The sequence below is a fragment of the Ambystoma mexicanum genome, chromosome 2p (assembly GCF_040938575.1).
Source record: "Ambystoma mexicanum isolate Mex_15411 chromosome 2p, UKY_AmexF1_1, whole genome shotgun sequence".
Taxonomy (NCBI): Eukaryota; Metazoa; Chordata; class Amphibia; order Caudata; family Ambystomatidae; genus Ambystoma; species Ambystoma mexicanum.
Genome location: NC_090923.1, coordinates 1165058336 through 1165083002, shown reverse-complemented (window position 1 = coordinate 1165083002; position 24667 = coordinate 1165058336). Strand labels below are relative to the sequence as shown.

The 24667-nt window shown below is 50.2% G+C and overlaps 1 protein-coding gene across 5 annotated transcripts in view; it reads left to right on the top strand.

The window, feature by feature from the left end:
* HUWE1 (HECT, UBA and WWE domain containing E3 ubiquitin protein ligase 1) overlaps window positions 1-24667 on the top strand; it is a 2445223-nt gene that overhangs the window by 1108921 nt on the left and 1311635 nt on the right. For all 5 annotated transcript variants that reach the window (XM_069645305.1, XM_069645304.1, XM_069645303.1 and 2 more), the window contains exon 39: window positions 14798-14974. In XM_069645305.1, the coding sequence (XP_069501406.1) occupies window positions 14798-14974 (177 nt within the window). The remainder of the gene's footprint in view (window positions 1-14797; window positions 14975-24667) is intronic.

Here is a 24667-nt window from a genome sequence, read left to right as displayed (position 1 = left end):
TAAAAGGGTTCACCACAATTCCAGCTGGTCAGACGGAGAGAATGACCAAGTGTGCACAGTACCTTTTTCCGTTGGAGAAAAGCTGGCGCCACGGCTGTTGTTCCTGGTAATTCTTGCAGACTCACGGTTCCTGCGGCTTCAGTCGTGGGGACAAGGACGACTACGTCTGGAGCGATCTGCACTACCCAGGGGTGAGGCCAGCAGCAGCGAAAAAGACAACGCTGAATAAAAGGTGTGCTCCTTTAAATCAGGAGAGGGCTCTTCTGATGGCTATCTGGACCACTACAGCACAGCAGTGATTTTGACCCAGGAGAGGATTCTCTGACTGAAGAAAAGACGAGCTGGTTGATCCCACCAGTCTCAAGGGAAGAAGACTCCGGATTGGATCTTCTCTTGTTGTTGAAGGGTGGATAGCTCAGGACTGCAGCAGGGCTTCACCGGAACACGGGTGTTCCAGCAGCCGTCTTCTCCGCTTCTCTTCGGTTCCTTGCAGTTCCAGTGGGGACTCTTACTTCCAGCCCAAGAGTCCTGCCTTTTATGCCAAAATCCCCCATTCACACAGCCTGGCTGTCAATCACTCAGTAGGGGTGTTGTCCAGCCCAGACAACCACCTCAGCCATTGGACACAAAGTGCGACTTTGGTCTCCAAGGAGACCCTGTGCAGGGGGTTACTATACCCCTCCTTCATATTCAGCCCACCTAGACACCCAGACGCCAAAGGACAGCTTCTTTGTAGAAGCCCGCCAGAGGACGGCGAACAAAGAAGGCAAACCTGGTTTGCCACGCAAAATAAAACACAAGGACTAAAAGAAATGGCGATAAAACCCAACCGGAGCTGAAATAAAAAGTATTTGGTCAAGCGGGTTTAAGTTTGAGGCTAATATAATAGCCTAAAACAGTACCACGTTTATATAGTATAATCGTGGTAGAAAAGTTAGATTAGATACCACTGCCATACCGCTGCCACCAGCCAAGTCTTAGTGTTAAGAGAGCAAAATAAAGCTCAGAGAGGCAGACAAAAAAGGATGGGAATTAACCCTTTAGAGCACTCCATGTAAGATGGGGTGTACTGGGTCTGCAGTTTAAAGTGACTATATAAAGTTAATGGCAACTTTACATGTTTCTGGGTGACAGTAGTCAGCCCCAGAAAAATGGAGTCAATGGTAAGTCTCAAAGACAACCCTGTGTCACTGCACTGAAGGTGCTGTGTAACACACACAAAAAGTGGGGTTCATGGAGTGGTGTAGCTCCAGATCCCAAGATCACACAAACAGTAGAAATACACATGGCAAAACACATGCAAGAGTGGGGAAAAAGGGCTCACACTTCTCCCTAACAGTAATCATTGCACCAGTGTGGCCGAGGCAGATTTGGTACCCGGACCAACTCAGCCTGTCAGCGTCGCCTCCGGTCAAGCTGCCAGTGGTTCTGAATCTTCTCACCAGTGAAGGAGGCACAATCCTTCACCACGACCCTGGATCGGTGAAGCTAAGGGCTTGGCTCCTACAGCCCTAGAGTTTGGGGGATAGGAGTTGCTGGCGGACTGTAGGGAGGTCCTCGCCAAACCCAGGGCGTTGTCGACATTGCAGTGCTATGGTCACAAGTGGAAGTGTTTCGCTACGTGGTGCCGATCTCAGAAGATTATCCATCTGAGGGTCACACCTCTGCAGATTCTTCCATACTTGATATCCTTGGCCAAAGCTGGACTGGGGCACACCTCTATCAAGGTACATCTGGCGGCCATCTCCTGCTACACCAGGTCTCCAGGGAGATCTTCACTTTGGTCTGACCGACTCATCATGGAGTTCCTCAAAGGACTGTTTCGATCTTTCCTGCCGTTGTAGGCTCATACCGCGGCATGGGAACTGTTGGGCAAGATTGTGTGCAGTACCCTTTGGGTGCACTACAGCAACCTTGGCCTCCTGGCAATAGGAACCCAACCTTTGGTATAAGTCTGTACTACACAGGTTGGTCGTGTGGCTAGGAGCAGCAGGCTTATCTGAAGGGAATTATACGATCGGACCGAAAAAAAAAAGTCAGACTACAAAGTCAGAAAAGAATACATTCCACCAATGGTCCGAACACCAAAAGTTTGAACCTTTGGCATGCATTGTAGGCAAGTAAAATAAAGGGGGCTGCAGGATTGTCCCCCGCAACACCCCGCTCACTATACTTTACAGTATAGTGAGCGGGGGGTTGCGGGGGCAACCCCTGCAGCGCCGGTTCCCGATCATGGAAGTGAAAGGGAACTGGCGCCACAGGGACACAGCGTGAAGAAAAGGTAAGTAGGTTTTGTTTATCTTGGGGGTGTGGGTAGGGGGTGTGGGTATGTAATGATTTGCAGTGTTTGCTTGCATGGGAAATGTACAAACCTTTGGTGGTGCGTACATTTCCCACGCAAACTTTACCATCAAAGACTTTCTGTGATGGAAAACTCATGCAGATCCAACTGAAGAGGGGTGAATGTGAGCAGTAGGGTTGCAATGCAGAGTTTCACAGTAAGTTATTCAAATAAGCACTTAAACTCAAGGTTTCTTGATTAAACCATTATTAATTTAACAGTCCGTTCTATTAGCCTTCTTCAGAAGTGAGCAAAACATGTAACAATTATAATACACTTTAAAACACACTTAGTTTCTCTAAATCAGATGATACCCATTGGGGATGGCGCCCACACTTCCTACACCCTCAGGTGACTGAAATAGCCAGGACACTGTGGACATTGATTTATCACTGGTAAATTTATAGCACTACTGAGTTTGGTGCAAAGGTTGGATTGGGGAATAAAACGAAGGTTAACAAATAATTCATAAACTGGTAAGTACAACTCTGCAAGGTTAACCAAGACCAGTCTCAACTGAGAGCAAGTAAGGATACACCACAAGAGGTAAGTTCTCTTAGACGTTACCATACATTTGGTTAGAAGAAATGGTTCCAGCTGGCTTCTGTTCCTGTACAGCTCTGCAGATCCTGGTGTTCATGGTCCTCCGTATTGGGGACAAGAGGGAGGACGTCTGGGAACTCCTGCTCTGCAATGGGACAGTCAGCGGCAGCAATGGGCAAACTTCAATTCAGTGACACTTAAGCGTTTCAGCTCCTCGCGTCTAACAGCAAATGGCAACACTGCGGTTCTCAGATACCACTTCAGACTTTCCTCGCATCTGGGGTCCAGCACTCTGTTGAGGTGGCTCAGGTTTAGTCAGTCCTGCTTCAGTGAAGTCTGGAGGATGTCCTGGTGTTCGGTCTGACTTAAAAGTGGTCCACTCGATTTGGTTTTCCTCTCCCTGGCACTTTGGTTCCAGCAGCAGCAGCGGAAGTATAGCCAGCTTCGAGAGGATGTCCAAACGAGTTCACTTTGGAGTTGATTGGTCCCACCAACTCAAGGGGAGAAATCGTCCATGCCAGGCCCCATGCTAGAGAAAGAACAAGTTACTTGTAACTGTTGTTCTCCAGCATGGGTCTGGCATGGATTCACATGCAAACCCTCCTGCCTGCCCCTCTGCGGCTCTTTTCTTGGTCCTACTGCCACTTTACGTGCTACCAAATCTGAAGATGCCCGCCACAGGAGGGGCTTACGTAGAGGACAGTCATTGGCTGGGGGCAGTATGACCCAGAGCTCAGTGATTGGTTGTTAGGAGAAAGACAGTTTAGAAATGAAACTGATTGTTTCTTTACCGAGGATTCACAGCCTGACAACAGGGAATATTCATGAGCATGTGAATACATGCCAGACCCATGCTGGAGAACAGTTATAGGTAAGTAACTTGTTCCTTAGAGGTAAGTAACTTGTTCCTTCCTTGTTGCCCCTGTTCCAGCATTGGTGGTTTGCAGTCCTGTGTTTGTTTGCCTCTTCCCTGAATGCCAAGTGCCTCCAGTATGCTTCATGGGCAGGGTGGGGGTCAGGAGTCACTGGGAGGCGCCTTCCATATCTGTTGGCACGGGCACAGGTGTTATGCGTTCCCGCCTACCCCTACATACGTTCTGGTCCTCTGGTGTCTGCAGCTTTAACCTGCCCCCCTGCCCCCACCAATGGCCTTCGGCAACCTGGTTTTCAGATCTGCTGCATTTGTGCTCTCGGGCTGCCGTCCATCTTCTGATCCCCAGCAGGGGATTCCTTACACAGCAGGGCGGGGCAGTGGAAACTCTGGACCCTGCCAAACTGGCCCTGTCGGCCTGGTTCTTGATAAGCTGAGGTTTTTCTGATGACAACTAAGACATCATTCAGCAGGCCAGGAGGCCCTGGACTCGGTCACAGTATAAAAGCAAATGGACTCAATTCTGCCATTGGTTTCACGACAAAGGTCTGGACCCTGTCTCCTGTCCTGGATGACGTACTAGCCTTTTCATCACTCATGAGTTCAGGTGGATACTTGCCGCATGTATTTGGCAGCCATTGGGAATTACAAAAATCTCCCTGAGCATGTGTTCTTGGCAGCTAACCCAGTGGTTAACACCCACTTTAAGGGGTTGTCTATTTTTTTTCCTCCAGTGCATAGGCCGCATCCGGTATGGGACCTAAATGTGGTTCTTGCAGCTTTGCTTAGCAAACCTTTCGAGCCGATGGCCTTTGTGGACATCCGCTTGGTGACTCAAATTGTTCTTTTGTTGGTTTAACTCTGCACACAGGGTTAGTGAGCTGCAGGCATGGTCTTCGTGCAAGCCCTTCACCGGCTTTCACAACGCAAGGTCATCTTGCATACTCACCCAAACTTGTTGTCTCTCCGTTCCATCTGAATCAAAAGATCTGCCTGCAGGTGTTCTTCCTGAACCTACAGTCTGAGGCAGAGGGTCCTACATTCCTTGGACCTCAAGAGTTCTCATGTTTTATCACTCTCGAGATCCTTCATGAAGTCAGAGGCATTGTTTGACTTTTGGGGGGATTCCTCCCCCGGCTCTCAGGCTACCAAGGTCCATTGGATGCTTCAGGCCATTTTGGCAGGGTGCACGGCCATGGGCAAACCTGTTCCTGAGGGGATTCATGCCCATCCGGTCAGAGGTAAGGCTCCGGGCGTCGCATTTCAGAGACCTGCTTCTTGGGATGTCATCAGCAAGGCTGCTACTTGGGCCACGCCATCGGCCTTCTGTAGGCACCTCTCACTGGACACCAGCTCCAGGCCAGATGCAGAGTTGGGTCATGCGGTTCTGAAAAACATTTTTTCTTCATTCTAGATATGAGGCAGGTTGTCACAGCTCCACCCTATGTTCTTATTCGGTGGAATCACCCACAAGGATGTAGGAAAGGGAACGGGATGTACGAGTAATTACATTTCTGATGTTTAATCTGCTTAGAATCACATGCTGTGCATAGTCCGACATCCAGTGGTCACTGCAGAGTATTGCATTTTGTTTTTCGTAGTCGAAAAGGGGACGTCGACAAGGCGTGTCTGTATCACTATCCCTATAGTGACGTGCATTGTACCCACAATCCCTCACGCGTCGAGGTCCCTCAGATTGTTTTTTTCCGCCCAGATATTGGTCGCCATTACATGGAGCTCCTCGAGAGAAATTGCAAAAACATTTACTCGACCCTTTGGTCGTTATTTAAGATTATACATTAGAACCCTCCTACGACGTCGTAGCTGAGAAGCTGTTTTCACCGCCAAATAAGAACTTCGACGGTGGTGACTTCGACGGAGGAGATCCTTCGGTGATTCCGAACACATGGCCTGGCCTCGCCGGCCTAAAACAGTAGGGAGAGTGGGGTTGTGGGACATTTCTTGTTCTTTCTGAGAATGCCTTTCTCTTTACCCTCCCTTTCCTTCGGGGTCGTTATCATGCTTAACTGTATCCTCGGTTATGGAGAGAACTCCCTTTAGATTTTGCCCACGCTGCAAGGCCAAATTCACTTGGAAAGACCAGCACAAATGGTGTAGCCGTTGCTTGCCCCTCGACCACAAAGAGGACGGCTGTGCGTCCTGTAAGCTTCTTAAGCCAAAGACTTTAAAGGACCGCAGGGTCAAAAGGTGGGCAGCCTACGCTATGTCTAGGTCTGATTCCTCACCCGCCGGCGCTGAGTGTGACGAGGATGGTGATAACACGACCTCCGCGTCGGAGGTCGTACACCTCTCTAGGGAGCGTTCGCACTCCTAGTCTGTCCCCGGCCCCGACAAGCTCGGCTCACGCCCTGCTTATGGGGATGAACACCCCAGTGACACGGACGAACACAGAAAAAACAAACACAAACACAAGCACACAACCCATGGCACGTCTCTGTCGAAGACGAAGAGAGCCCTAGCGCCAACGGAGACGCTGGGCCTACCGGTGAGACGCCACCGCAGCCGCGACTAGCGACTGGGCTACCTGCAGACAAGGGCGCTACCACCAAAACATCAGGCGACGTTCCTCGTAAGAGTGCTATCGTCGCCGAAAAAGACTCGGCACTTCCCAGCACGACGCCAGACGAATCCTCGATGGAGAAACTAATCGTCGCGAGCTTGGCGCGTATTGTTTCCAAGGACGGCCAGAAACGAACGGCGAGTGACATGCCAAAAACCGCTCACAAGGCCAGGGAAGCGCAGAGGATGCCGGAAGGAAGGCAGGGATCGCTCCGGCATCGAAAGAAGGCCCTAGTCTGCAAGAAGGTTTCTCAGAAGGCGAAGGGACCTTATCCTCGACGTTATGGGACAGACCTAGATGGATGGAGGCAGAGGGACGGGACCTCCTTTTTCACTTCCAGACCGTTCTGGTTTACCATACTGGACTGTTGAGAGATTCTGGTCATGTATGGACAAGCTGGACAGATTTATGTCCACTCCTGAAAATAAGACACCTAAGAGACCAAGGGAGGCGCTTCAGGAGGACCCTAGGGCTAAATATCTTAGATTATTTAACCCCCTCCAAGAGGACATGAATACTTATGACCTCACTGAAGAAGACTCTCACTTCCAGGAAGATGAGGAGTTCTTAAATAGTGAAGACCAACAAAACCTAGGAACAGAAGAAGGTTTTGAGGAAAACACTGACATGGGTGGGGGGGCTTCGAGGAAGACCCAGATGAAGGTGGCTCACAGCCATGGCAGTCACCAACAGCGTCTACAGACCCTGACATCTTAAACCTTCCCTTTCCTCAGACCACACCGGTCAGGAATCCATCACCAATAGATGAAATAACCACCTTCAACGCGCTAATTCGAAAGGCAGCAGCACATTTTGAGATCGACACTGGAGAAATTACCCCTGATACTGATTTTGTGGAAAAGATCATTAAAGAAAAACCTCCCACTAGCCAAACCATTCCCCTCCTCGCCCCAGTTAAGAGAAAAATTACTCCATCGCTGTCCACACCTGCACTGGTAAGAGGGGTCAATCCCAGAATTGAAAAATTGTTTACTCCCTCTCAGTCAGACCACTATACATTAGGGGTTACTCAATTCCAGACTCCTTGGTGGTAACTACCACAAGGAAAAGAGCGGGGGTTTCCGCTGTCCACCAGCAAAGCACCCCCAGATAAGGAAGGAAAGAAGCTCTATGCCCTGGGTAAAAGAATTACAGCCTCGGCAGCTTTTTCAACCAGAATTGCCAATAATAATACACTACTGGCAAGTTATGCTGATGCCCAATGGGGAAAATTACGGCAAGGCCTCGGAGGTTCCTGAGCCCTTAAGAACTTGCTTACTGGCCACAGTAACAGAAGGAACTCTGGTTAACCAGAGCATCATTAAAAACACTCTTGATGCTGCAGAAACGGCTGGCCGTTCCTTGGTGCAAGGAATTCTTCTGAAGCGTCATGTTTGGCTCCGCAATTCCAGTTTTAAGCCAGAAACACAGGCGTCACTCATTAACAAACCAATAGAGGAGTCTGACCTCTTTGGGAAGGCAGTGGATGACGCACTGGAGACTGCAAAGAAAGAGTTCGACCCACTCCCAGAGGTTCCCCGGCTACCAACACCAAATGACCCGAAGATCCGGGTGCCCTCCCATGCATCACCGGTCGGGGGCCGGTTATCTTTCCTACCAGCATGGGAGGGAATAACATCAGACCGATGGGTATTGTCAACTATAGCCCAGGGTACTGTATAGAATTCAGTCGGTCCCCCAAGTACAGACCCCCAAAGGGACCACGCCTGTCATCGGAACACCTCTCCATTCTTCTTCAAGAAGTGGAACTACTGCTACTAAAAGGAGCAATAGAGGTCCTGCCTCTTTCACAGGTAACGGAAGGTATTTATTCAGTGTACTTCCTTGTACCCAAAAATGACTTAACCATGCGCCCTGTACTAGATCTGCGCCTAGCGAACAAATTTGTCAAACCTCAAACATTTCGCATGGTGACCCTACAGGAAGTAATCCCCCTACCTTTGCAGGGAGATTACATGACAACACTGGACATGAAAGATGCATACTTTCATATTTTAATGTTCCCAGCGCACAGAAAATACCTCAGGTTCATGATAGAGGGCAAACACTACCAGTTCAGAGTGCTACCCTTCGGCATAGCGTCAGCGCCGAGGGTATTCACGAAAGTATTGGCAGTGGCAGCGGCCCACCTGTGCAGGTTGTCCATCCCAGTATACCCTTACCTCGTCGATTGGCTCATAACAGGGGATTCTTACGAAACATGCTTCTCAAATACCCAAAAGACTGTAGACCTTTTGTTCCAACTGGGCTTCTCCATCAACGAGAAGTCCAGCCTAGACCCCAGCCAGATCAAACAATTCCTAGGGGCTCTAATTCGAACAAAGGACGGCCTCGTCTTCCCCTCCGAGAGGGTCCAAAATATGCTGTTTCAGATACCTCAATATCTGGCCGGTCGAAAGGTGACGGTGTGCGCAAAGCAATGCGTTTGCTTGGAATGATGGCATCATGTATATATTTGGTACCTCACGCGCAACTGCGTCCAATGCAAGAGTGGCTCAACAGCCAGTGGTGTCAGGCCAGCGGACAATGGGACGATCTAGTGGTGGTCTCGCAGGCCTTGGTTCTCTCGCTACGGTGGTGGTCGATGGAAAACCTTGTAATAGGGAAACCATTCGCCACCCCCGCAGTGGCGGCCACTCTAACCACAGACGCATCCCTCACAGGATGGGGGGGCTCACCTATCCCATCAGACTGCACACGGAGTTTGGACTCCGAGCGTAGCGTCCAAACACATAAACTTGCTGGAACTGCTAGCGGTGTTCAAAGCACTGAAGGCTTTCCAGGCACACCTGCAAGAGAAGACAGTGATGGTCCTCACAGACAGCACCACAGCCATTTACTATCTGAACAAGCAAGGGGGCACTCACTCTCCAGGACTGTCCAAGTTGTCCCAGAACATCTGGAAGTGGGCTCTCAAACATGTTCCTGTTGTCACAACATGTACCAGGGGAACTCAATCTGCTGGCAGACGAGCTCAGCAGAGACTTCCCTCTGCCCGCAGAGTACGAATGGCGGTTACAAGAAGACATAGTCTTCGACGTCTTCACACAATGGGGATTCCCAAAAATAGATCTGTTCGCAACTCTGGAGAACTCCCAATGCCAAGATTACGCCTCCAGGTACCCCCAGAACCAATCCAAGGGGACTGAGCTATCGATACCATGGTCAGGGAAATTTGTTTACGCTTCTCCCCCCTCCACCCCGACTCCCCTTCTCAACAAGATAGTGCACAAGATGCACCAGGAACCAGTTACCATGATACTAGTGGGCCCGGCAGCCATGGTTCGCTCACTTGATGGAAATGTCTCTATCTCCTCAAGTGAAACTTCCCTGCCCGTACAACATGATGTCACAGGACAAGGGCAAAACACTACATCACCTCCATTAGGAGAGTGTGTGAACTACAAGTGCTCTCTATACTAGACCCCTTTGTAAAAGTTCACAAGGATAAGGTGGTTCTACGCACATATCCTAGGTTGACACCAAAATTCATTTCTAAATTCCATGTCAACCAATCAATAGAACTACCAACGTTCTCTCAGAACCCTTCAAGTTTGGGAGAAAAGAGCCTGCATACACTAGATGTACGCAGGGCTGTCATGTTTTACATGGAAAGAACTAGACCTCTGAGAAAGGCTAATCGGTTCTTTGTCTCGGTGGCTGCAGGAAGAGAAGGAGATGCCGTTTCAAAATTCACTATATCTAGATGGATTGTCCAATGCATCACTCTGTTTCTCTCTTGCTAAGAGAGAACTACCCTTCAAGCACATTCTACTCGAGGCACTGGGGCTTCCATAGCATTCATTGATCTGATTCCCAGGTGGGGCAAGCAGTGTTAAGACATCTTTTCACTACTGTTCCTTCTCACAACCCACCTTCAACTCTGGGTACTGGTCGCTAGTCTATGCACAGCATGTGATTCTAAGCAGATTAACAAACATCAGAAGACAATGCATTACTTACCGTAAAAGCATTTCTGATGGTTGTATCTGCTTAGATTCACATGCGCCCACCCTTCCTCCCTGCTCGGATGGAAGGAACATACACATCCTTACCTTTCTCTCTTTTCTGTACTCACTCATGTCTAATAGGCTCCCTCAGGGCGGAGAAAATACAAACGGGGGGACCTCGATGTGTGAGGGATTGGGGGTACAATGCACGTCACTATAGAGATAGTGTTACAGACACGCCTTGTCGACGTCCCCTTTTTGACTATGACAAACAAAATGCAATACTCTGCAGTGACGACTGGATGTCGGACTATGCACAGCATGTGAATCTAAGCAGATACAACCATCAGAAATACTTTTACGGTAAGTAATGCATTCTTACTCAATGTAGTGACTAGAGTTCTTCTAGTCCATAGTCCCCTTTCTTCCATACGTCACACCCACCGTCCCCCACTAGTATGCCTAGGAATATTTTGTACTAAGAGTAGGTACCTAAGCCCCTGATGTGTTCAAAGGGGACGCTGGTGAGGCGCCGGAGCATGGGTCCTCGATGGTGCATTCTTGTGATGCTGGAAATGCATCGGAGGGACAGGGCCTCCATATCCTTGTCCTATATTGCTTTTTATCATGTGTTTTGTCTTGTTTTCCGTGCAAGAGTTCATGGACTCCTGGCAGTGCAGCTCTTCCTCTTTTTGGTTTGGTGAACAGACCCTTGATATACCCTTATGGCACCCATCGGTGGTAGTACGACACTGTACTCTTGGTGTATGTTTTTGGGCACCTGTGCGTGGCCCACAGAGCAGGGTATGGGCTGGTGGCAGCTCTGTGCTGAATTCAGTTCCCCTGCGCATCCTCCATTTTGGGATGCCCTGTCATTGGAATCAGTGGACTCCTGATGGGAAACAAGATGGCCCCTGTGGCCTCTTGCTTTCCATCACCTGTTATCTTACTTTTCCAGAAGTCCCAGGAAGCCCCGACTGTCCCTTCCCCCTGACTTGCTGTTGGGTGGAAGCTCCATATATGGTGGTGTGAGGAAGTCCAGGCCAGACTGGCTGCAGCCTTCCTAATGACTGTATGTTGTGGGTACACCCGTGGGGTGGGACCTGGGTGAATGGAGTGTGATGAATACGAATTCCGTGTTATGGTTGTCTAGTATCTGGTGGTTGACACAATGACTGAGACAGCCCTGCCCGAAACTGGTATGAAAGCAGTGTGTAGTGCTGAATGGCAGAGTGCTTGTTCTGAATCCACATTCTGTTTTGAGTGTCTGCATGGAGAAGAATGTCTTGAATGCCCCGTGCGCCTGATTAGCTGCCTGAATGCCCTTCTGAGTGATTGGTTGCCCGAGGGGACCCAGCAGAGTGAATGAGAGACCAAACAGTATATCCGGGGGCCTCTCACTGCTAGAAATCCTTCAGAAGCTGAAGTCGGTACTTGATGCTTACACTCAAAGCCGAGCCAGAAGAAGGTGAACCGCTGTTCCCTTTGTTGCAATCTGAAAGCTGCTGTGCCTTCAATAACTGATACAGGAGAGGACCTGGCTAGGAGACCTCTTCCTTAGCTACGAGGGACCATCGTGCACCTGCTGATCTTTGCCGAATCTCCCTGGTAGACAGACCTACGAAAGGCTGCCAACCGGAGAAGGGGACCGCCGAGGAGAACTGAGAGAAGCCCTGGACAGCCTTACACCTTCGCCGACCGGAGCCACACTGCTCCCTTTGCCTAAGAACATTTTGATCCAAGGACTCCCTTGTTCATCACTGTCGACCACTTTCGTCCTGCCGGAGAAAGTCAAGGCCGCCCATGCCCGAGGAGAATACGCAGTTGGATTTCCCTACACCCGAAGACCTCAGACACTGACAAAGCCACTGAAGAAAGCAGTGGTCCTGTTCGGTGACGCCAGACGCCGACGACCCGACTACTTTGCTGGGCCAAAGTTCTTAATTGACTTTGTGGCAACAAACACTCGTCGAGGTGCACTGCATGCCTCCGCTTGCAAGATGTTTTCGACCAATCGTCAACGAGCACTGCAAGAACCAAAGCAACTGCTGCAACAACAGTGTTCACCCTTTTTCCTCTTGGAATTTTGACGATCCGTGGCTCCTGTCTTAAAGGGAGCCGCTCAAGAAGGATCTGTCGACCTCTGCTATTCCAGGTACATTGATGGTGGTAGAAACATTTAGAAGGAAATAAGACTTATAGAACAATATATAGACTGGGCTTGCAGCATATCTTTATTTTACAGGTTGGAGGCTGGGGGGGGGGGAAATCTCCACACAGAACTGTGTAACGGTAGGGGCTAGTATTTTGCCAACTGTTCTAACCAACTGCTTTCCTCCTATGTCTATTGTTGGTTCTCTTTATTACTTGATTTGTGACATTTAAACTAAGTTCAGTTGATGCACTTTAATGAAATCTCATTGTAATTGTGGTACCACGTAGAACTGTGTATATATTTGTCATTGTAGATTAACTGAGAACAAAGTGAGTTATTGTGATTGTGTATATAACCTTAATTATATAAAGACTGTTTTCACTAACATAGTGTATGGACATCCCTTTGTGGGTGCTTGGGGACCATGCTGTACAAGAACCAGCCCGCATCACCTCCTGAGAAGCTAGGCCCTGATTGCTCGACCATAGCTACCGAATAGAGAATCTTGGCTGGGGTCCTCTGTGCCTCTCCTCTGCCATATAGAGAGCAGGAGTACAGACACCACCCTCCAGTCTTTACAGTTACTACAAGCCAAAGGGAAGGATTCGCCCTTTTCGGAGCTCCTCTGTTGAATAGAAAACAGGGTCAGGACAGCAGTGGTTGCTTCTTGGTCTGACAAAGGGACTGCAGGCGTCTCTGGTCGTCTTCTTCGGTTACTTCCGTTTCCTGTGGTCGATTTGCTTTACACTCCAGAAGCCTCACCTTTTATACCGTTGCAGCACACGCTTCAATGCAATCTCAGCATTTTGCAGAAAGGGGCGTTTGGCTGTCCATTCTGGACAGCCAGACCACCCCTGTGGGAGCTGGACCTATTCAGGCATTCTGGCAGAAAAAGGAAGGGGGAGGGGGGGGGGTGGAAGACTCTTCCCACACTCCTGTCTTCCCAGACACTCTGGAGCCTAGGCTGGGATATCTTCTAGTTCCCGCCAAAGGCAAAACACGCACAGACCTTCCCCTCCCAGAATGGTATAAGAAAGGCTAACCAAGAACAACCACGCCAGTAATGGCAAAACCAGAAGGGAGGGCCTAAGTTGGTACTTGGGTGCCCCTATTGTGCACTACTGAGGCTGTGGATCTAGCCTGTGATATAAAAAATACACAATAGTTGGTAGAACACTTCCACTGCCACCAGCCATAACTAGAATAACGAATCGAGTTCCAAAAGACAGAGCCCACAAGGATGAATGAGTGGAAAAAGGCTCCACTCATTCAGGATTGAAAGAAAAAGGTGTAGAAGTGGCAAAAAGTGCTGTGGGTTTCAATAGGAAGGGGGGTGGGGGTGAAGCACAAAAATGATTCATCTCCCTAACATATGGTGACAAACCAGCACCAGGTTTGAGGGTCCATAAAATATGGAGGGAAAGTTGAGAGAAAACATGCCTAACACCTGCTAAGAAATCTCTTCAATTCTCCAGCATCGGATCGTTCATGGATTCACATGCTTAGAATATTAAAATGCTCTTAGCCTTCTGAAGAGAACTGCATTAGGAACCTCTGAAACTGGGTTAATAAGAGCTTTGTTTCTCACAAGGGAAATTACTTTTTAAGGTTTAGTACCTCATGTTTTTTTTATGGTGTTTTTATCTTTTAGATTTTTCACATATTAGTTCTCTAATTGAGGGCTACTCGCCTGGTTATTTTCACTTGCTGAGCCATCATAAGTATTCTCAAACTGATCTAACTATTATATAAGTAGTGTTTGTGTTCTTAGCAGAGCACACTCAAAGTGAATGTTTATATAATACTGAATGTCTTAGTGTTACCCTGTGGTTTTTCATTGCTACGAGTTTGTCTAAGGCCTAAATTGTATTCGTTTGCATCCTGTCAAACTTGTTTTAAAAGTGCTGTGTGTGTGCTTAATTGAACCCTTCACTACTCTCGCACTTCCTAAGTCTAATCTTTGCTGCCTAGTCACCTTACCCAGATACATGGCTAGACATTGGTGCCTATACCTGTTAACCAGAATAGGGTGGCAGCTCAGAATCTGCCCATGTGGCTTTTTCTGAAGATCCATCGGAATAATGGCTCTTTCAAAAACGTTGCGGTCCAGACTGTGACGTGTATTTGATAGACAAGTAACTATTGGACAAATCATGTTCCTCTGTAAGAACATTGCCGAGGTAAATTATGTGTTCCTTAGAGGTGCAACAAGTTCAAACCCTCATTTTGATTTTCACTCCGTCTGAAGAGTTTGGAAGGTCCATTCAGTCATTGTCATTTTGATAAGTAATGTATTTGAAGATGAATTCAAAGGTAATGGGCTCTTTCTTTAAAGTATCTGCAGGCCAATGGAAACAACTGGCGCTGGTTTGATGACCGCTCAGGACGGTGGTGCAGTTACAGTGCAAGCAATAATAGTACTATTGACACTGCCTGGAAAGCTGGTGAGACAAGTGTTCGCTTCACAGCTGGTCGCCGGAGGTACACTGTGCAGTTTACCACCATGGTGCAGGTATGGAACGGATTGTGCACATTTTAGCTTTGCCGAACTGGTATATTTGTATCGTTATTGTGAATGTTTGAGTGAGTAGTAGGTTGGCAGATTGTTTGGAAAGTACCGGCTGTAACTAAGGTTCAAGGGTATAATTTCCCCTGTCCGAAAACTTGAAGTATTTGGGGACTGCCGGAAAATCTGGAGGAAGCTAGCACTTTCGAGCTTCCTTGTTTGCCATTAATCATTCTTGCCTGGGCTTTGGTTCTTAGAGCAATGCTAATTCTGATTTCTTAATGGCAATACTTGTGTACTGGTTTTCTGCCCCCTTTTTTTTATTTTCAGATATTGAAACCGTGGCGAGCAATTATATAACATTTCTTTGCAGCATTCCCTTTTTTCCAAGCATATCTTTTTTTTTTTTAAACTTTATTTTATTAACATTTTCATAATATAACAAACAGGCTGGAAGCTTTACCATAAAATAAACGTGTCAGCCCCCAAAATAAGAGGAAAGAAAAAGGGCCCCTCCCCCCCCGCCCTCCCAGAAAAGAATGAACCCTCCCCCCCATTAACTTGGATCCAGTAGAACCCCCTTCACAGGGAGATGCGTTGCAAACTTTGTGTGGCCGGAGTTCGGGAAAAAAGCAAAAAAAAAAATTCCAACTCCGTGTTTGGCTGCATGTCGTCCATTATCCCCCGGGACGCGGGTCCCCATTTCCATCCACGTTCCCTCCCCGAGCTTCAGTGGACCTCCCAACCCCAGATCTGCTGTACCCCGTACCAGTTAGTCTGAAAAGAGTTCATGTCATTGTTCATCATCGCTGTTAATTTGTCCATCAAGAACATGTTTTTAACCTTGTGTATCCAGTCCTCCTTTGTGGGCGTCTCCCTGCTCTTCCATTTCTGGGCCAATGCCACCCTCCCGGCCCTCAGCATTGTTTCCCATATTCTCGGGTATCTGTGTACCTCCGTATCCTCTGGGGGGAGGCCCAGCAGCACTGTCAGGGGATTATGGGGGAGCAATTCCTCCGTGACTTCAGCGATCCAACCCCTTACCCTCTCCCAGTATGTTTGCGCTTTCGGACAGTGCCACCACATGTGGCCCCTCGTGCCTGCCTGGTCACATCCCCTCGGGCAGGCGGGGGATATTCCCGTGAACATTTTTGACAGTTTGACGGGGATCTCTGTGCCACCCCTGTAGAATTTTAAAGTTGTGCTCCATGTCTGCTGTGAACAGGTTCCCGTGGAATGCTATTTTGAATATCCTCGACCAGGAGTCCTCCGAAATTTCTTCCCCGGCCAGATGGTTCCAGAAAGTGCGGAACCCCCTCCTTCTCCCCAGGTCCACTGTTAAGGATTTTGTACATTGCCGATACCGCCCCCTTCCTGGAGGTTGCAGTATCGAGTAGTTTCTCAAAGGGGGTCATCTGTCTCTTTAGCCGCTGGCCCCATGATTGATCGCACAGGATACCCTTCAGGCGGAGGTACTCGAATATGGAGATTGACTCCGGGCCGAGGGCGGTCCTCAAGTCTTCGTATGGTAGGAATTCTCCCTCCTTAAACAGTTGTCCAGCCCATTCCATCCCTAAGTCTGACCAGGACTGTGCATTACGGAACCCCCTGTTTCCCAGTCTAAGTGGGTGACCCCAAAGGGATGACATCGGGGACGGCCATGATGTCAGATGTGCCGTTTGGGGGCCCTCCCTCCATATTGCCCAGAGAACTCCCAGTGTTGGGTGGGATTTGAGCCTGTTCGGGATGAATTTAGGTGGGGCCCATAGGAGGTCGCGTACCTTAAGTGGGTGCGCATCCATGTCCTCCAGGTACGACCAGTATGTGCCCATCCCTTCCCTCATGTGTTCCAGGAGGACGCGCAATTGAGCGGCGCGGAAGTAGAGGTGAAAGTCAGGGAGCCCGAACCCCCCCTCCTCTCTAGGTAAGGTAAGAATGGCCTTCGCGGTTCTCGGGGTCCTACCCTGCCATACAAACTCGCGCACTGCATTCTGGAGGACCCTGAATGTTTGGTCGGGGACGCTGGTGGGGAGGGCGGTGAAAAGGTATAGTAGGCGCGGGAGTATATTCATTTTCACTGCCGTCATGCGACCATACCAGGACAGGATCATGGAGCCCCATCTCCTTAAATCGGCGGTGACCTGTGACATAACGGGGTCATAGTTGGCAGGGGCGAGGTTGTGCAGGTCCCTGGTCAGAAAGATCCCCAGGTATCGGATTGAGGTCTTTCCCACCGCTATTCCCCCCAGACTATCCCGGGAGTCTAGGCCTTGGTCCCGAGTTTTCATGGGGAGGAGGACTGATTTAGATGTGTTGATCTTTAGACCTGAGAAGCGCCCAAATGCAGACAACAGGGACAGGAGGGGGGGGGGGAGTGAGGATTTTGGGTCCACCAGATAGGCCAGGATATCGTCTGCAAACAGGGAGAGCTTGAATTCTACATCGCCTCTCCTGATCCCCTTGATGTCTGGGTGTGATCTGATTGCTATTGCCAGGGGTTCCATAGTTAGGACATAGATCAACGGGGAGAGTGGGCATCCTTGTCTTGTTCCTCGTGATAGAAGGAGTGGGGCCGACAATCTACCATTCACTTGGACTCTGGCCTTTGGGGCCCTGTACAGTGCGGCCACCCAGTCCCTAATGTGGGTCCCGAAGCCCATCTTCTGAAGAGTGAGCTCCATGAACCTCCACTCGACCCTGTCGAATGCCTTTTCTGAGTCTAGGGAGAGGACGCTCGCGTCTAGGTCCGACACCTGGGCGTAATGAAACAGGTCTATGGTCTTGCGAATATTATCTGAGCCCTGTCTCCCCCTAACGAACCCCACCTGGTCACCGTGGACCAGCTTCGGTAGGACCCCCTCCACCCGGCTCCCGATGACCTTGGCCAGGATCTTAACATCAATATTCAACAGGGAGATCGGGCGGTAGGAGGAGCACTCCGAGGGGTCTCTACCGTCCTTTGGGAGCACTACAATGACTGCCTCCATCATGGAGTCCGGGAGAGGACCCCCCTCCAGAACCGCATTAAACACCCTGACCAGGTGGGGGGCGAGGGCCGACCGAAACCTTTTGTAAAAGTACACTGAGTAGCCATCTTCGCCCGGGGAAGTGCCCACCTTCATGCCACTGATCGCATGTTCCACCTCCTCCTCGGTCACCGGACCCTCCAACCCCTCCGCCATCTCCCTAGTCAAAGACGGGACCCGGATGGAGTTTAGGAATTCCTCGATCTCCCCCCCGTCCCCTCTGTACTCAGACGAGTATAGCCTTTCGTAGTATCGGCGGAAGGCCTCTCCAATGTGAGAAGTATCATGTCCCAGCTCCCCCGCCTCGTTCTTCACTGCTTTCACCATTCTACTCCTCTGTACCTCCCTCAGCCTCCAAGCTAGGATACTATCCGCCCTGTCCCCTTTTTCATAATACTTTTGTTTAACCAGGTGGAGGCTTCTCTCTGTTTTGTGGAGGAGAAGGTCTTTTAGTTAGAGCCTGTAGTCGTCCAGGGCGGCCACCCGGTCCCGGTTCAAGGGCTCCGTGGGGGAGCCTCCCGGTTGAAGTTGGGCGATTTTTCCCCTCAGATGCCGCTCCTGGGCTTCCCTTTCTCTTTTCCTCCGGGTTCCCAATCGGATCAGGACTCCCCGCAGGGTTGCCTTAAACGCGTCCCACAGGGTGTGTGTACGCACCTCACCGTTGTCATTGAATTCAAAGAATTCTGTAATGGCGTCAAGGACCTCTTGAGCTAGGACCTCGTCCTTCAGGAGGGAATCGTTACACTTCCATCTTCCCCTGTGTTCATTAAGGCCCCCTCTCGCTATGGTGACTCGGACCAGGTCGTGGTCAGACCAGGGGACTGGATCCACCCTATGGCCAGTGACAAATGGGTACAAGGTCTCGTCCACCAGGACATAATCTATCCGGGAAAATGATGTGTGCACGGGTGAGTAGTAAGTGAATATGGGGGTGTCCGTTCTAGGAGTCGGGACCGTGTCCACCAGGCCCAGCTCCGAGTTGACCCTCTGGAAGCCCCGTGCCATGCTCTCATCGAGTGCCCTGGGGGCCTGGGGACCAGCTCGTTTCCTGTCCCGGATTGGGTCCAGGACCATGTTAAAATCCCCCCCCACCACCACCGTCCCATGGACGAAGCCTTTAAGTTTGTCCCTCACCTCCTCCCAGAACTGGATTTGGCCTTCATTTGGGCCGTAGACAACGGCTAGGGTAAGTGGGGCTCCCTGTAGGGATCCCCGCACCATCAGGTAGCGCCCCTCTGGGTCCTTCAGCACAGCCTCTTTCTCAAGCCCCACGTTCCTCGCTACCAAGATGGCCACCCCTCTCTTTTTATTTTTGTGGGATGCACTGAAGACCTCCCCAATACCTCCTCCCCGGATTTTGGGTTCCTTCCCCCGTGGCCAGTGGGTTTCCTGCAAGAAGAGGATGTCGAGGTTGGTCCTTCTGAACTCTCTACAGACCAGGGATCTCTTTGTGGGCGTATTTAAGCCCCGTACATTGAGGGAGCCCACTCCCAGGGCAGGTAGACTATCAGCCATAGTCCCAGATTCCCTCCCTCTCGGCCATTACCCTCGTATCTCTTTCTTTCGCGTGCTCCCTTGGTTCTACTTTGTGGATCCCTTCCCCTCCCCCCCGGTGGGCCTAAAACACCCCAACTGCCCCCCGTGTCCCAACCGTGTCTGAACAACCCCCACTCCCGAATATACCCCCACCCCCCTCCCCGGCGTCCAGCCAATTAGTTCTGCCATTGCTGGCTTTTGGCCGAACCACCAGCCTGCCCACCTCGGCCAGGCATTTCACCCATAAAGCTCATCCCCTTGAGCCCCCAACATTCCCCCCCGGTCGCAACCCGACCATGTGTCCCCTGTACTTGCTGTTCGTGGGGACGGCAGTAGTGGTAGACTCTCCGAATCTGTGCATATCCGTCCCGGATTCCGTGGGTTACCCCCGTTCTCAGTCCTCGGAGTCATGTCGTTCTCCCTCTTTTGCTGGAGATGGGGTGTTCATTTTCCGAAATTTCCTTGCGCCGGTGCGCCTTCTCCTCTCTCCGGATGGGCCGGGGCTGTTCGTTCTGAGGTTTTCTGGTCCCACTGGACCTCTCCGGGGGTATGGATCCACTGTGTACTCTTGAATGGCACTCCGGATGTCTTCTTCCGTGATCGGGGTTGAGCGTTGGCCCATGTATTCAAAGTTCAGGGAGAAGGGGTAGCCCCATCTATAACGCACGCCCTTTTCCTTGAATAGTAGTGTGAGGGGTCGACATAGTCTGCGCCTGGCCAGCGTGTAGGAGGAAAGATCCTGGTATATTGAGACCTGGGCATTGTTGTAGGTGATTTCTCTGGTCTTTCGGGCCTCCTCCAGCACCTTTGTCTTCTCGGAGTAATAGTGGAATCGGACCAAGATTGACCGGGGGGCCCCCGCTCTGCCCCCTGCCCTATGCACTCTGTCGAATGTTGGCTCGGTTGTCATTTCCTCTGCAAATAGGAGGGTGATGATGTCCTTCACTATTCGAATGACGTCCCTCTCCGTTTCCCCCTCCGCTTCTGGCACACCGAAAATTCTGAGGTTGTTCCGCCTCTCTCTGTTTTCAAAGTCATCCATCTGTCGGGCCCTTTCCTCGTCCCTCTTCTCCAGGGCTTCCAGCCTCATACATAGTTGTATGTCCTGGGCTGCTGTTGATGATTGGTTGGCCTCCACTTGTAATAGTCTATCTTCGACCTTGTCCACCCTCTGGTCCATTTTTTCAAATTTCTGGGCTATATCTGAACGCATGTCCCTGATTTCCTGCAAGATCGAGGCGAAGCCTCTTTCCATTGCTGCCGACGAAGGGGCCGCGTCTTCCTGTCGGGCCATGGTTTCCCTGGGGTCCGCGCTCATGTTGCCTCTGGGGGTCTCCTGGAAACGGTATCCCTGTAGGGCTTCCCGCCAGTTCATCTGATAATCACCTGCAACTAGCAGTGTCGATCCCCGCCCGCTCCGGGTCAGTGTTCGAACTCCCTCCGCGGCTCAGATGGGGGCTTGGCTATTTCCTGGGGGTTAGCCTTTACTTGGGGGGAGGCGGGCACACGCCCCACCCGTTCCTGGGTGGGGGCCTCACACCCCTCTCAATGTCCTCCGCAGTGATCCGGGGCTTCTTCTGGCCAACCCCGTAGAAGGGTGTCGCGTGCGGCCTGGGCCAGCGGGCGCGGAGGGCACCTCTGCCTCGGCGCCCCGGTGTGCGGGGGGGGGGGGGCGGGCACACGCCCCACCAACGGCGGGTGGGGGCCTCACACCCCGTCTACCCCGAGTTCTGCTATCCGCTGGGGGGGGGGGGCAGGGTGGAGTCGATCTGTTCCGGGGATCCTCCCCGCGGTGTTTCTGGGGCGCGGGCGACTGTCCCCACTCGCGCCAGCGGGGGGGGGGGGGGCAGGCCCGGGCCCCTCCGCGTCGCTGCCGCTCACTCTCCTCGCCCCCCCCCCCTCCGGGACCCCGCGGTCCGCGGCAGCCCGCCCGGGGGACTCCCGATGGGGGCGGGGGCGGCCGAGCGCCGGCCCCCTCCGCTCGAGCGGGTCCAGCCACGGGGGGTCCGGGCCGGTCGCTGTACCTGCGCTTCTCTGTTCCGGGTGGTGGGGTGGGGGGGGGGAGCCTGTCTCCCGAGCCGCCGCCGGGCCTCCCGGACCTCCGGCTTCACGTCGCGGCGAGGGGGCCTCTGGAGCGGTGCCCGCTCGGACGCGTTCACGTGTTCAGGCCGCGTCTTCTTCCGCTGGGGCGTTTCTCGGGAACCCCGGGGTCTTCGGACTCCGCTCTTTCTCCCGCGGGGCGCCCCAAGGGTTCACTCGTCCTGTCCGCCGTGTTGGGCCCGCCGGGGGGGGCCTCAGGGGGGGGCTCAAATCCCTCTGGACGCCTGGCTTCGGGGAGAGCAGCACGTTCAGGCAGCCATTGCCTGCGCGCCCCCTGGTGGCCTTCCCCAGCATATCTTTTGACAGTTTTGAGACCGTGAGCTGGTTTTTGGGAATTTAGTGCTTTTAAACCTCTCTTTGGCTTAGTTTATTTTGATATGGTAGGTTTTGAAATTAAGATTCGATGAGCAGTAGCTAAAACCAGCTCATAGGTGTCAGGCATCACCGAGTATGCAGGAGCTACTGCTGGGGAACCAGGAGTACACATCACACTGCACATCTAATTTGCACCTGGGATGCACCCATTTAATTTTTGCCCACTATGTTTGAATGTGTCCTAAATCTTTTTATAACATTTTTTGTTATATGGTTATAAAGAACCTTTAACAATTATACAAAACTATGAATTCAAAATTAATTACAATTAATAAAACATATCATACACACATTTTAAGATGCAGGCAAAAAGTTAAACAATAGACAGTATATTTATAATTTTGTATTCTGAATCTGCGATAAATTTCATCATGACTTAAAAGGGACAGCTTGTTCCATTAAACGACAATAGCAACACATAAAATAATTATTAGTTAGGATCAAGTTAATTAAATCTCACAATCTGCACAGCTCTGGCCCATTTGCAATGAGTTTAAACAACAGATAAAAGAGAATACAGTAGATGTGGTCCAGCCAGCCAAACGTCACAATACTAAATCGTTACCCAATTGAGACAGATTAGAAACTTTAAGGTGGCTTGACCTGTTCCCCTGCAATGCTCTACAGGTTAGAACCAGGTGTTTAAGTGTTTTAAATTGAGTCGCTGATTTGCAAAAGCGACACATCACGGCATCTGTTGGTTTCAGACCACATTTAACCAGAACTACCCTTGTGGGGAGAACATTCAACCTCAAGTGCATGAAGCAATATCTGATCGTCCTATTAGGATATATTTTAAATGTAGCATTTATGTTATAAGGACAAACTTACCTTTAATGGCTGGTGGCAGTGAACCTATTTATTAATTTGATGCACCTTTACCATGGGCTGTTTGCGCAGTCCCGGAAAAGCACCCATGGGTGCTCATTTTACCAAAATGTTGCGTCGTCTTTTTTTCCCGACATTTTAGCATTCCCTTTCTTGTTCCTTCACCTGACTTCCAGGGTGGGAAATTTCTTTGTGTGATTTATATCTTCTGCGGTAGTCCTGTGGACTCCCCGCCCAGGCTCCAGTAGTGTCTGTGAAGGCAGAAAGCGAGGCAGGAGTTCAAATTTCTGCAACCCTGGTCTTCCAGCCTGAGTGCTAGATACCAGTTCAAAGTGAGAGGCTGTCTGTCCGGAGAGGATTGCCAACCCCCCAAGTTTGAAAGTTGCAAAGCTGTTTTTTTGGTTGGGTTCCTGCATAAATTCTGAACCTGGAATTCCAAATCTCGTTGAAACTTTGTGGGCAACCTGCTGGATCTCCAGAGACATGACTGAGGCCCGCAAAGTCCACTCACCAGAGTGCTGGACCTTGCAAACGACGAGAATCCGACCAGCAATATTCTGTTGTCTTCTGTGCTCCAGAAAAGATGCCAAATCCACAGAGCCGCATCCAGCCGTGAGGAAACTCCTTGCCTTGACAAAGGAATCAATCGACCTTGTTTTTGCCGGCAGATCCTGGAGTCTTCTGCTGCAACTCTTCTTTTGTGCTGAGGTACTGTTAGCTGGGGTATTTTACCTACCTTAATCCTTTGTGATTTCTGTATGGCTTTGGGGTGTTTTCTGTGATTGGGAGGCCACTCATCCTGTTCAACCAGCCCCACTGCGGAATCCTCTTGGGGTTCTCTGAAGTCCCTGGACCCTCAACCAACTTTAAAGGGAAATATTTGCTTGAACTGAACAGTCTTCCTCTAACTCTACTCTGTCTGCTCCTGAACCTTATAGCACCCTGCTACAACTAGCACCTAGACCTCTAGGGTCCCTCCACTGCCTCTGATTGAGTTTGGGCAATAGAATAAGGGAAGTACTGGATAAGAAAAATGTTCTGCCTTGAAAAGAATAAGTGTTGAAAAGTTACTTGTACAAGAAGTTGGTTGGTAACTAACTCTGAGTGCACAGTTACAAAACGTCCTACCTTGAATGTGTTGCACTATTCTGAAAAGTATATATAAGGTTAAATTATACACCTGTGAATTGGTTGTGCCTCTTCCCCAAAAGTAATGCTGTGGGCTTCACTTAACTATTCCTGTAAGAGTAGATGTACAAGTGTCTCCCCAATTGGATCTTGCTTCCCCTGACTTGCTGTTAGCCTGTTTAGAATAAGTCTGCCTTAGCTTATATTTACCTCTTAAGTATATAGGTTTTAATTAACTTGTGTTAGCCATCCTAAAACAAGTTAGTTATTGCTTATTGCAATCTTTGTTCCACTGATCCTAAAAAGCAACTCTAATAGAAAATTACAACATTCGTTTTTACCTGCCTAGAATAGCTGTATGCCATTCCTGAAGTGTTCCATTAGGTGTAGCTGACCTTGGTCTGCCTATTTATTTTATTTGTAATGATCTGGGAGCCCACAGGCATTAGGGCACACATGCACACGAGGACAACAAAAATAGACGGGACAAAGGACGGGCTGATCATAGAGTTCCTAAGTCTACTACTTGAAAAGTGTGGTCTTGAGTTTTTTTTTCCTGAAACTGGAAAGGTTGTTCTCCAGTCCCAGGTCTCGGTGGAAAGAATTCCACAGCTGTGCGGCCCGAGCTAGGAAAGATCGACCAAGGCCCCTTTCCTTTTCAGATGGTGGACATGCGACCAGAGCCAGATCGGAAAAAAAAGGCGTC